This window comes from Phasianus colchicus, chromosome 3, assembly GCF_987193195.1.
Source record: "Phasianus colchicus chromosome 3, bPhaCol1.hap1.1, whole genome shotgun sequence".
Classification (NCBI taxonomy): Eukaryota; Metazoa; Chordata; class Aves; order Galliformes; family Phasianidae; genus Phasianus; species Phasianus colchicus.
This window is the reverse complement of record NC_143438.1, coordinates 50,155,626-50,169,713: the sequence shown is the minus strand read 5'-3', so window position 1 is coordinate 50,169,713 and position 14,088 is coordinate 50,155,626. Positions and strand designations below refer to the sequence as shown.

The window sequence follows — 14,088 nt, the reverse complement described above, 5'->3', positions numbered from 1 at the left end:
AGCATCTTACAATCACAGAATCATAGAATGCCCTGAATTGAAAAGGACCATAATGATCAACTAGTTTCAACTCCCTTGCTGCATTCAAGATTGCCACACAGTAGACCACTGTGATAATGTAAGCTATTTTTGATTAAATTTTTAAATTAAATTTTACAGGGAATAGTTCAGTTTTCACCTTTTGTCTCACTTCTTTTATACATTCACTCACTCTGTAAGCATGATATAGATCTACGTTTGGCATTTTTCAAATTAGTCACATTTTTCACAGGCCCTACAATATTATTATTTCCTTGTATCTCTTTATTCAGGCTTTTCTTTCCCAAGAAAGTTTCCAGTGTATTAGCATGTGAAGGCTATCTCTTTAATATACAGAAATATTTGTAGTTTTTTGAGTTTTTACAGCCAAGTTAGTTTCTTGGAAAGCCCATAGTCAGCCCCTGTTCCTGCATATTCACAGTGGAAGCTCTATACAATATTTTCTTGCACTCTCTTTGGGCTCTGTGCAAATAAGATATTTTGTCTCCCTGAAATTAATAGTCATGATAATCATGTTTAGATCATGAACTGATGGTCTTAGGCCATTGACTTAAGCTTTGTGAAGGGGTTCTCTTGTTACAGTTGTGCCATGTAAGCATTGCATGATGAATAAATATAGCTTCATTTTAGGCCTTTCCAAAAGAAAAAGCAAATTCAAAGTTCCCCTGCCCCTCAAAACTTCTGCATTAAATGTTTTTGGTGTGTGAGATGATGGAGACCGTGGTTGTTCTCCTAGTTATCTTCGTAGTGAGAGGGAGTTGTGAACCAAACTGGAAGGAAGCCAGGCACTCAGTTATTAACACAACACACAGTCTTATACAGGGCAGTGAATTCTCATTGTGGCTCTACAAAGCGTTAATGAAGTTCTAATTTAAAAAGCAAACAGAAAACCTCTACATTGCACCATAGGGACCCAACACATTTTATCACATTGTATTGTGACTAATATTAATATTGTTAATTAACAAGCTTTCTTGAGATCTAGGAATATTATGGCAAGAAGTTTTTATTTTTTTAAAGGCTGCCTCATCTTTCTCAGTACCTCTAAGCAGAAAAGCAGTGAAACGGAATGATCTAAATTACCTCCTTATTCAGCAAATCAAAATGAAACATATTTTTAAGTGAAAAATAATTATAGTATCAAAATATAAACCTTCTTTTTAAACTTTAATATTGGAACATGGAAACTGTTACCCTGAAGAGTAGAAGCAGAACGAGATCATTTTAAGAGTGGCCAGTATTTATCTTTAGAAGAAAATTAATCTTAATGGAACTAAGGCCACTTCACTTCTCACTGAGAGATTACACACAGGGGTTTAATGGTTTTAACTAACACTTTGAATTCATACCATTAATTTGGCTTAACTTTCTCTTTGTAACCCCACACAGAGAGGACCTAAGTGTATTCCATTCCATCTGTAAACCCATTGCTGGTACTGACTGTACCTAGCTAGTTGTGTAGCACTTAGGTCTTACATAGGACTTACTAGTGCTCTAGCACCGTGTTCATATAAGAAATAATAAAAAAGAAATGCAGTAGCATAAACTAGCATACAGTACAAGTAGATGGCAGCTTTTTTCTCTTGGAATGGAGACAAGGCGTGGTTGTTCTGGTCTGATGTTTTGATTTGTTTCGATTTTTTTTTTCAGTGAGACTAATTACTTTCTCTTCTTTGTTGAGTAGTTAAATGTGCTATGTGATTTTTTTTTTTCAGTTGGCATGTTATAGAAATAGATTGTTTGAAAATTTTAGCTCCTTGTCACAATTCTTCTCATATTTTAATAGTGAAATAACTCTTCTGAGGAAGTGAAGAGGCTATTCTTTATTAAAAGTTTTATCAGCGTAACCTACATTCACATGAAATGGCTCAGTCATCATTTTCATTGCTGTATTGTGTCAGTGGGTCACTCTTTAGCTGTCTGTTTTCATTACTGGTTAGCATGACTACAGGTTTAGCCTTAACCAGGTTTTCTTGGTTGATAAAACATGGGCAGTACTTGATCTCTCTTGTTCTTTTTCTGTGGCTCATAGAAATTCTCAGAAGCTTGGTACTGAAAGATTTTTTACTAGGCTATGTGGGACTATTGTGTGGTGGTCAGAGCGTATGTTCCTGTGGGTCTTTTTGCATACTGTCTGACTCAGTTATGCAAGTAGTTTGTCTTTTCAGGCTAAATAAAATTGTTTATTTTGTGATAACAGCTTAGGTGGTTTGTTAATGGACTATTACAACAACTAAACGTGTATTAAAATTATGCTCCAAGGAGTTCATAATGTTAAATAATGTTTCCACAACTTGTCAAGGTTTCACCATCAGGTGTTCATTTACATTTTCTTTGCAGATTCTTTTTTAAACAAACATAGAAAAATGAGGAACATTTCAGTTATTTGTGTATGAGTAAAACTGTGTCTGTAGTTCAAAAAAGACATCTAGAAAGCAGTCCTATGTAGTGTGAGTTCTATTTCATAACTTGGTTACTGAATTCATTGTGTACATTTGCGTAGGTGCAGAAACAACCAATCTGCATGAAAGAACTGAAAGTAGGGACTTTTGATCTGCTTTTAAGGTGGAGTTACGGAAGACATATTTGTTATTTTTCTTTTATAGGTCCAATGATGCACCAGCAGCCTCCTTCCCAGCAGTACAACATGCCACAAGCTGGTGGCCAGCATTACCAGGGACAGCAACCACCTATGGGAATGATGGGCCAAGTTAACCAAGGCAATCACATGATGGGTCAGAGACAGATTCCTCCGTACAGACCGCCACAGCAAGGTAGGACTTCACTTCAGTGTTCTTACATTGATTTTAAATATCCATCTTTAAAATTATTTTAAGTCACTTTCTTGCTTTCCAAATCTCAGTGAAATCATTGGGTTTTCCAGTTACAGACTTTGCAGACCCTTTTTTTTGTTCCTTGTAGCAACAGGTTACTGGTATCACAGTTAAACTTGAATACAAGTGTTTGTTTTGTGTTCTTTCTGACAGAAAGTATCTGAAAATATGCATCTCATGCTGATGCAGATTCCGTTTCAATATTAAAACAATAGGTATAGAAAAAGAGTGAAGTACCTACTTGGTTCTGACTTTGCTCGGTTACAAAAAAAGGAACGGTGTTCTGCAGCCTTACTTTTTTCTTTTTTTCCTTTTTTTTTTTTCCTCCTCAGTCCTTTTAGAAAAAGAGTATCTTTATTTTTAATGCTTGGTGCTGTTATACATGTGTTCCTAAAATGATCTCAGAACTGAAGTTTGATATATATATGCTCAATGTGATGCAGCCAAACAACTGTATGTTTGTGTGTGTAAAACTATATAGAGATGTTTTTTTTTTTTTTTTTTTTTAAGTCAAAGAGATTACATATGTTGTCTGAAATACAACAATATGGGTGGGGAGTACATTCGAGAAATATTTCTCATAATAAAATCAGAAAATAGCAGGCTTTATAATAGAGAAAACAAGTTATTTACGTATTGACTGGTTGTGGTTTTTCAGGCCCACCACAGCAGTACTCAGGCCAGGAAGACTATTATGGGGACCAATACAGTCATGGTGGACAAGGTCCTCCAGAAGGCATGAACCAGCAATATTACCCTGATGGTAATCTCTCATAAATGTTGACTTTCCCATTTTCTATACCTGCCCAATATTAATGCAGATATGCCCAAAATTAGGGAATGGGGCAAGAGTAGCAATGGAATATTGTACCTCACATTTACAAAAGCTTCCAAATTCAGAATTGTTTATACAGTTTAAGTTACTATGAGTAGTTAATTTTACAATTTAGAGTATGTAATTTGTAATACTCCCATTTGAAACTATAACAACAGTTTAGTATTTCAAACTAAAAAATCTGTAATTGGTGTATCTAAAAGGAGGGCTCTTTAGTATGTCTAGTATAATTGAGATGAATTGAGTCATAACTTCATTATGAATAAAAGAGGGGGTGATATCCTTTTAATAAAGATTCTACTGAAATGGAAGAACTTGCTTAAGAAATGTGGGTTTTTTTTCTGTAAATATTCTATTTTTTTAACTTAGTGCTTAGTTTTCATGTCGCACAAATGTGTTCTTGTTGCTATTGGTATGGGCCTTCAGTGTAATTTTCACAAAGGAATGGAATGGTCCCTGCCCTGAGGATCTTGTAATTGTGAATCCTCCTTAGAAGTCCCCCCCAGGGCTTTCAAGGCAAGACCAAAACTTTGAATTGCATAAATCTGTCCTCCTGCCTCGTGGAATTTAGAGTGCTAAAGGCTATTGCATTGTGTTATAAGTTAGAAAAGTTGCAACTGACCTGTTTTTAGACTGACAGAGACTGGGAGAACAAAAATGTTGAGTCATGACTACTGTGAGAATTGTGTGTGGTACATAATGCTTTTGTAAGAAGTTCAAGGAATGTGGTAGATGTTAATGTCTTTAAAAAAAAACATACACAAAGCTAAGCAATGTAATTGTTAAAGCCATTACTCACTGCATATAAAAGGGCACAAGTTAGTTATCCGCATTTTCATTTCTATTAAATTGATTTTAAGATACAACAGGCCATGCTTATATAAGTTTACATGCGTTATTTTTGGAGATATATGTGTGAAGTTCTTTTACAGTGTGCATAATTCATAATTATTAAGCTTTCATTTTTGAACTTGCATGTTATAAATGTGAACTTTAAATGATTACAGTATATTTTCTATAGTGAAGGCAATTGGACGTTACCACTCACAGATCTGTAGCAGCACAGAGGAATTCACTGAGAATTATTCCTTCTAAAGATTCATTCTTTATTGCTACCTCTTTATCACGCTTCTATTGAAATAGAGATTGTATTATTAGACTTGTGTTAATGATTGTGTATTTTAGTAGGTTACGTCCATGAAGTGTTGTACACTTCCAGAACTAATTACAAAGACCACTTATTTTTATACTGTTTTCTCCTACACTGGCTACCTGATCTAATTTTATTCAGAATTTAAACAAAATTTCAGCTTCATTTCTTGACCAGAGTAGCAACGCAATATGGTTTTTTTTTCATCTGTAAGATGTACTTACTCTTAATGCAGCAAACAGGTGGGATGCTTACTGCATGTATTGGTTTCATAAACAGAGATAACTACTGTCTCTGAATAGAAAAGTACATTTGTAATGATTCTGCTCAGGACTGGAGGAAGAGAAAAAGTTCACTAAGGCTTGTAGGAATTATGTTTGTAGGGAAAAATCGACCTTGAGAATGTTATTTTTCTGTCACTTCAAAGCAAAGTTTAATGTAGACTGTAATTCATAACTTCATTGAGCTTTATTTGTTTTATTTCACACTGCTTTTAGCATATGCTTTCAAACTGGAGATCAGCAGAACAGGTGTTAGACAAAGTATGATAATTGCTTTCTTTGTTCATTCTAATTTAATTCAGGTTATTTACATGTGAAAGGCCTAAATGCTTTTTTTTTTTTTAAGTGAAAGATAAAGTACTTTTTTTCCCCAACAAGAATTAACAGAAGGTTAAGATCATCCTTTGCTGTGATGTTGCTAAAACTACTGCTTTAAGCTTTTTTTTTCCTGTCACATGTTAATTCAATATGAAAGAAAATCATCTTAATGAAACTTTGGCTAATACAATTGAAAAATATTTTTCATGTATATCCAGTTGAAATTTTTTTTCATTTTTCTGAAAAATGAAATATTCTTAGGGTTTTCACTCAGAGGCCATTAACGTTTCTTCCTGTCTCTTGTCGAATTGATGTAGGTCATAATGATTACGGTTATCAGCAACCGTCGTATCCTGAACAAGGCTACGATAGGCCTTATGAGGATTCCTCACAACATTACTACGAAGGAGGTATCTATATACCTTCACACACATACGCACATACATTCCCTTTCCTCCCCCACCCGCAACGGGAACAAAAATTCTTGCACAACACAACTTATACCCATGCAAAGCTCTTGTAGAATACTAGTTGCTGGCTGTCGTGAGAATTGCAGGGAACTCGAAGCATTCAGAATAATTTCTTGCAAACACCTAAAATATATAACCATAATTTGCCATTTCTAACAACAGTAAAATGACTAAAACACTTCAGAGATTTTTTTTTTTTTTAATCTCAATGGAAATTTTTATTTAAACATAAATTTGTTGGTTCAGTTCTAAATCTTTTTGTGCGTGTATATATTTTCTATAATTATAGTGCCGTTAGGAAACAGCTTGCTGATCTTGTGTAGCTAGTCTGTGCTCTGTAGCTGTCCTTAATTTTGTCTTTTTTATTTTATTTAGTATAGTCATGATCTTATGACTGTGATGTTCCAGTAAATGCAATGCTCCTTTGGCAGAGATGCTGAAAATGCTGCAGTTCAACTTTGCAAAATTGGCTTTAACTGCAGTTTGTTTGGCCGAATTCCTTCTGTTTGGTTTGAGTTTTCTTTGTTTTGTTCAGTTTTTGAAATCAATATTGCGTTTTCATTTTGTTCTTGTGTTGTTGGCTGTGCATCTTAAAAGGAAAAATATTTAATAAAGTAAGCACCTTCAGTTGTTTCTTCTTTCTCACAATCATCTTACAGGAAACTCACAGTATGGTCAGCAGCAAGATGCATATCAAGGACCACCCCAACAGCAGGGTTATCCACCACAGCAGCAGCAATATCCAGGCCAACAAGGCTATCCTGGACAACAGCAGGGTTATGGTAAGAACCTGATGGTGCAGGCAGTAATAAGAGATAATGCTCAGAGGTCCTTGTATGTTATTCCATCTTGGTTTTACTGGGTTGAAAGGCCAGGCTTGTGCAAGAAAGCTGTATGCTCTCAATTTCAATGGAGCAAAACAAGAAAGTGTAGAGAACAGGATCTGTTTGGAAGTAGATCTGTTGGCAAGCTTGGACGACATGGTTGCACGGAAAGCTGAGCAATGTCTAGATACTATTTTCAGAAGTATCTGTAATTTAGAAAAGCTCTATTCTGTCCCCTTGGTGAATACAGTCTAGAAGGCACAAAGTTGGCAAAGAGCCACTTACACCACTTCATCTCTGGACTTGGCGTTTAGAACAAAATCTTTAAAAACAACAAACAAACAAAACCTCTTTTTAAAATTCGTCCAACATAGATTAATCATTCCATTGAAATTCTTGTACTGACTAGTAAAGAAATGAGCAGTAGCATTACCTATAATGTTTTCTAAGGATTTGTCTTGCAAATGCTTGCGCTGATAGAGCAAACCATGTAATGTATGGCAGGAATGAGAAATGTGCCACAAGTTAAATGATGAATTCTTTGGATACAAGGAGAACTCCCAAACAGGAAACTTAAAGTAGTAGTATGTAATTTTTGTGCACTGTTTGCACTGTTTTGCACTGTTTTGTGATAACTATAAGTCAGCAGATAGCACTAAAAATATTGCTCTTGTTTTATTGTTGCGTATTGTAAAGCTGTATATACTTATCTTAAAAGATGCAACATCTAGAAAGAGATGTCTGAAATCTCATTACATGTATTTTAACTTTAGTTTTCTGGTAGGTTTATATGCCAAGACTTCCAGCATTGTGGGAATGCATGGAAGTCCATAGGTGACTACTGTGTAGACAAATGCCAGGTTTGCCCCAAATCCACTTATGTTGAGATAATTTTAAGGAAGATCCACTGGCATTTATAAAACTTCCTCCTTTTGGATGTTATGGAAAAAATTATAGTTCTAAAATAATGTTTGTGTGCTTACATTCTGCCAAGCTTAATATAGGAACAGAATGAAGATCAGAATGAAAGTCTATCTAGCTCTCTATTCTGATTAAGTAAAGAAATCTAATATTCTGAAAATTTAGGTTGAGAAATACTAGAACAAAAGGATGAGATATCTATGGGAGCTACTTCTTTGTAAATGCAAAAATCATGCTTTTTTAGTTTTTTTTTAAGTAAAAATAGACATTGAAGCTCCAAATTAACAGATTCCATTTCATTTTATAGGATTTATTACTGAATATTTAGAATTCAACCATAAAGTATTACCATGAATAAATAAAAGCCAAGCTTCATTTGTCAGATGAACACAGCACTTTTTAGGATATAATACCCTTGCTCGATTTAATATTTAATTGCTTTCTAATTTGCAAAAATAAATCAGCATCTCAGTCATTATTATCAATCTTTAAGATTTTCCTCCACTGTTCAAAGCAGAAGCTGCATAGTTCAAGGAGATGTGAGGCCTGAGGAGAATGGTAATACGCTAAAGAACTTGTCTTCGCTAGGTCATCTTTCTGACTGTCTCATAGATCCAAAATTACCAGAAGAGTTACAGACTGATGTGGTTTTAATGTCCAGTGCCTGTAGTTGGAACAGCCTTTTCTTGTACTGAGTCATCTTATTGATAAAACATAACTTGTTTTTTCTGATTTAAAAAAAAAAAAAAAAAAAAAAAAAAAAAAAACACCTGTTTTTTCTAAAATACTTCTCTGGAGTTACAGCTCTTCTCGAATCTGCCAGTTCTTAGCAGGTGGTGTTGAAGTATCAAGTATCTCTGAAATATACAGGACATCACATCTCCCAAGGTAGATGGGGATGAATTTAATTTTCTTTGAAAGGTGTCTTCAGTGCCTGATGGTAGTAACATACAGCTTCCATTGATTGACTGGCTTAGTCCCTGTGAACAGTGATAGAAGGTTTGTCTTGACAAAAGAGCTGCTTCCTTTTACAGCCAAAAGAGGCTGGAGCTGAAGTTCTTTTCTATCCTGTTCCTGTAAAGTTAAGGTGATGAGAGGAGGGGGATGTAGGCAGTGCCTTTTTTCTTCCCACAGTAACATTTGCCGGTTGTGACATCACATATTTTATGCATGTAACTTGCTTTCCTCTCATCCCGTTTATGATTGCCTGTTGTGATATGAGAATTGACTTTTTGGCAGTACAGCATTACTGGTCTCTTCAGAAAGTCCAAGCACTACATGCAATTGTTCATCTGGCTGTTCCTCACATAATGAAGTTGTAAACTGGAGTAGCGTACAATGAGAGAAGAGTGAGCCTCCCTAAATCATGGAAAGTGCTCTTGTTCATGATTTGTCACATCTTGCTTTTTCTCTGTTCTGAGACCTTATGTGTGGAACTGCATCTGTTGGTAATTAGGAAAAAAAAAAAAGTTGTTAATTTTCTATGGTTGGAGGAAAACAGGCATTGTCAGCTAAGGTGCTTTCTGGGGTCAGAATCAGAGAAGCATTGTCCCTGATAATGCTTTTAGATAAAAGACCTGATTTCATGGTAGAGATACTTAGCCTTGTGAAACCCAGTACTTGTACCATTTTCTTCGTGATTCTTTAAGCAGTCTTAATTTTTTCCCTTTTCTTTCTTTTTTCCATTTTAACGTTCTTCAGGTCCTTCACAGGGTGGCCCTGGACCTCAGTATCCCAATTATCCACAAGGACAAGGCCAGCAGTATGGGGGATACAGACCCACACAGCCTGGGCCACCACAGCCACCACAGCAGAGGCCTTATGGATATGACCAGGTATTCTTTCACTCAGTCAGAAAGTTGTGATTCCTACACGTTCACTGGATAATTTTGTTTTCTTGTGACATGTTAACTGATGAATTTAGGGATGTAGTCTCTCTAGCATGTGTGCACAGTTCTCAAGAGTTTATTAACAGTAGAGTTTATGCAGAAATGTTTGTCTAGAAGTGTGCTTAGTTATTCTTTTTTGAGCTTGCAAAGTTTAATGCAATTTTTCAAAGTGAGGCCCTCCAGACAATATTTGCAGACCTTAAAAATTAAGTTCACCTGTTTCATAGCTAACTATAAAATGACAGATCTGAAAGTTGAGGTTTCTAAATCTCTTAATCTCGTGCTGAATTGTTTAATTGATTTTCCCACAAACACAAATCTGGTAATCCTTGCAGCTGTAGAAGCACTTCTGCATACAGCTGAAGTCCGTCTTAATTGTATAGCTGCGTGGGGAGGTGGGAAACCATTTTTGCACAGGTTTACTCTAACAAGTAAAAAAGAATACATGAGAAAGAAATAACGTGAAAATTACCTGCTTCTTTCCCATCTCTGCTAAGATAAGTTTAAAAAAAAACAAGAATACCCCATCAAAACACTAGGCTGGAGTTGTACTGGAGGAGTCCTGTAAAAAAAAACCTGTTGTCTTACTGTTGAATGAAACATAGATTTTATTCCTATAGAACATACACAACTGTAAAAATAAAATTTTTGCAATATAAAAAGCTCAGAAATGTCATTGAAACATACAGCATTATTTTCCTTGGCATAAACAGAACTGAGCTAGCTAAATATATTTAAGATCCAGTTGAAATCTTAGTGTTTAAAAAAATCCTGATATGTCAGTAGAATAAGAATTGAAATCTTAAGAACTTTCCTTTGGAAGTGAGATTAACCCCAATTACTTGCGTTTCTAGTGGAGGACAGCTGGCTCCCTCCCTACAGAAACTGAAAAAGACAAGGAAGAAGAAACAGGCAGACTCTTTCAATGTGGTAGTTGAGAGACGCAGTTACTTTTCCTAATTATTCAAAAGATATACTAAGTACTCATGCACTAAAACAGTAACTCCCTCACGTAAAGTGTTAGCTGCATGAATATGCTTTGGTTGTGGCACATGTAGGGTCAAGGGAACTGAGTTTCAGTTTGCTGAGTTTCCTCCAACTTTCTTAGAAACGGAGGTAACAGATAACAGATAGATCTCTCTGTAGGTATGCTGTATGTGCAGTCTAAGTTTGACAGGAAAACTCAATTATAGAAGACCTCTTCACAGTTCTGTGCTAGCCATCCCAGAGGAATTCTGCTGCTTAAATTCTCCTCTGGCAGCTGTTCTGAAATTTTTCTTCCTGACTGATTGGTATATTACAATGGAAAAACTGACATTGCAACATAAAAATGAAATTGAAAGTATTGCCATATTGTGATGGTACTTAACATGAAATAGTGTTGAGACTGCACTTATGGAGGACATCCACTTCAGTAGTGCAATATTTGTTTCTGCAGACCTTGAACACTATGCTGAAGGATCCTATTAGGCTTGTAGGAGTGAAGCTTTCACTTCTGCCTTCTCTGCATTATGTGATGTTCTGTCAAAAGAAATAGAGAGAGTTGGTTAATTTTGTCAATTGGATGTACATAATAATTGATTCTTGTAAGATAAGTTTTCTAGTTGTGTTCACCAGGTTGTTCCTTGTTTTTTGAGCTACATGTATCACTCTTTTTCTGTGATTTTTGATAGATGAGCATTTTAAAGTGTCACTAAAAACAGGCTGTTCGAATTACTTGAATTTAGGTGACCTTATATTTTTAAAATACGTTTTGAAGTCTAGGTGGGCAGTAATTTCTGTCTTTCATTTTTTTGTAGTGTTCTGCAAATTTCACAGCAGTGTATTAAACTCAAAGTCATACTATTCTGATCAGATTTGATTGGTGGCTTTAAATTGATACCACGTTGCCTTAAAACACAAATGATCTTAACAGAGATGAAGCCCTGTACTCATCAACTTGGTTTGCCATTTGTTCTCATTTGTGTTCAACTTTTAATGTCATAGTTTGCTTGGAAGGAAGATCTTCTGATTTGAGCTTTTAATACGGGGAAATAGACCTTGTGGCCTAATTATGTATTCTGAATTTCTTTTTAGGGTCAGTATGGAAATTACCAACAGTGAAAAGTATTCACATTCCGGTAGGCAATATCTATTAGCAGCCATGTTGTCTTCTCAGCACTGTGGACATCTTCCTGAGATGAAAACCTCCCATTCCATCTAGTTTTCGGAAAAAATCTTGTGGCTGTTTTACAGTATACGGTCTTCATGGGTTAATTGTTAAAAGACTGTAGATTCTCAGAAGCTGATTTCACATCTCTACTCTAGATGGCAATATTGGACAGAAAATACGTGACATAGCAATTTGCAGTGAGTTGAGAACTGTGTATCAAAATGACTGTTACAGACTGAAAGGTGCGAACAGCTTTGTATGTTTATGAAGGTTATGGGAATTTAATATTTTTTCCACAGATTTTTTTTGTAGGGGGAAGGGGATATGCACACTTTTTACAGCAGCAATATTTTGTATATTATGTTTTTCATGTGGTGAATATGCAAGACAGTACACTACTCGCTGGACAGGATAAGAAATCTACTGTTAAAAATGGGTAGGGTCATGATAAGTGCTTGATTCTGTAAGTCTCAAAATGGTGTACAATAAAGATAACAGTGAAAAAAGATGAAGAGCATCGTACATCGCTGATAGGTTCATGTACAAAGAATGAGAATCCCAGTTATCTAAATGGGAGCATAATTGAGGACAGTATAATATAGTCTTGTGCAAAGATTAATTTTTTAAGCTTTCCAATTTTTCTGAGTGAAGCGTTTTTGTAAAAACTATTTCTAACATAGTTTGACAATTTTCTGCAACATTTTTTGGGTAACAGGATAAACGTTTGGGTTGTATTTCTCAAGTGTTTTGTCACAGCTTTGCATAAGCAAGCTGTAAATCCCTCTTAATAATTGCAATAAAAAAGAAAGTGACAAGTGTTAATTTTACCTGGCTTAAATATGCAAAGAATTTGAAAAAGAATATGGAGGACAGGACTGTATTGTATAAGTGTATTTTAACCTTTAGTTTATAATTTGTATGTATCAAATTAGCCTAGAAAACTTTGTAAAACCTATCTTAAACTTTCCTAACTGGGAGTTAATATCTTTAGAAAGGGGGGCATTTTTTGTGCGTGTCCATTTTTCTTATTGGTTAATATGAGACCAAGGGGTGTTTTATAACATAAAAAATAAAAACCTGTTGGTGAGGTCAATGCCAAATTTTGTTTTGAACTGCATTAACGCTTATAGTGTTGCATGCAAGGTAGAGGCAGCACCTTGATCAGTAACATAGTACACAAAAAAATTGGTTTAGGGACTGTCCTGCAACTGTATATCAGATAAATAAATGAATATTGTTTTGTTCAGGAATTCCTGGCAACTTTTTATAGAAATGACAAAACTTAAGATTAGCCCAGGAATAAAACTTTATTTTTTCAATTAGAGATCATGTTGAGGGGGGAAAAAAAAAAAAAATGTTCCTGACATCTCTGACAGTAGGGACGGAAAACAAGGTTTTCATTTTTTTCATCATTTTTTAAGAGAAAATAATTTTTTGAAAGTTGGTTGTTTAAAAAAATACACGTCAAGGTTTGAACAGTTACAGCATGAGGAGCATTATTATGAATGAAATGCTTGTAGGTTCTGTGCCAATTTTCCACCACTGTGTACTTCGTTGCTATTTAAAACTGTACTCCATCAGTTCTAACAGAAGAATAAATTATTTGTGATTTTAATTTTCTCATTTGTTTCTTTAAATTAGATCCCTATCACTCTGATGTCTCATCTGGAGACTCTGCTGTGAGTTTTTATTTTATAGAAATTTGGCCAGGATAACCAAGCTGTATTTGCATTCTAGGACTTTATCAAAATTCTCCTGCCATAGCCAAGTTAATTAGAATTAACTGTTCAGTAATCAGCATGTTGTGTAGGTTGTTTGTTACGAAATTCTTCCTCTGAAAATGTAGGTCCATGAGGCTATAATCAAGATGACTGAATTAGATAAATGAGTTGAGGAGGCAACAATGTGTTGAACCCAACCTGGTGTAGATATGTTATCTCATTTGAAATAAGCTCAACTGACATTAAGAAATAATTTGTCTTGCCAGCCCATCTTCTGTTGTCTTATTCTCCTTTTTAATGGAAACTAAAATTGCAATTTTAATAAGCAGAATTTCCTCCAGGGTTTCCCTCCTAGAGACTACTGCATTTGCAAGGTTTAATTGTTTTATAACAGTCCTGTTTCGTAAAACTTTTTAATTGGCGGTGACAAAAATTACCTTATTCCTCTGATATTATGCCAGCAGAACAACTCAAGAGGAGGTCGCTCCATTCAAAAGTGAGTGATTCTACCAAAGTTATATATTAAAAAAGAAACAGTTTTCCCTAAACAACAAAAAGCAGGAATGCACAACAGGAGCCTGGTGACGAAAAACAGCAAGGTGTTTTAGTAATTATTATTTATTAAATAAAATCCAACCAATGGCAAACTAATAA

At 35.1% G+C, this 14,088-nt stretch overlaps 1 protein-coding gene across 3 annotated transcripts in view; it reads left to right on the top strand.

Moving 5' to 3' along the window:
- The window catches only part of SS18 (SS18 subunit of BAF chromatin remodeling complex), a 42,411-nt gene extending 29,083 nt beyond the window's left edge, over window positions 1–13,328 (top strand). Inside the window, exons 6-11 of one of the 3 annotated variants that reach the window (XM_031612944.2) lie at window positions 2,646–2,813; window positions 3,532–3,636; window positions 5,775–5,867; window positions 6,587–6,709; window positions 9,374–9,507; window positions 11,638–13,328. In XM_031612944.2, the coding sequence (XP_031468804.1) occupies window positions 2,646–2,813; window positions 3,532–3,636; window positions 5,775–5,867; window positions 6,587–6,709; window positions 9,374–9,507; window positions 11,638–11,664 (650 nt within the window). In that variant the 3' untranslated portion in view covers window positions 11,665–13,328. The remainder of the gene's footprint in view (window positions 1–2,645; window positions 2,814–3,531; window positions 3,637–5,774; window positions 5,868–6,586; window positions 6,710–9,373; window positions 9,508–11,637) is intronic. The other 2 variants (XM_031612945.2, XM_031612946.2) reach the window with 2 other exon arrangements.
- Window positions 13,329–14,088: the final 760 nt, after the last annotated feature.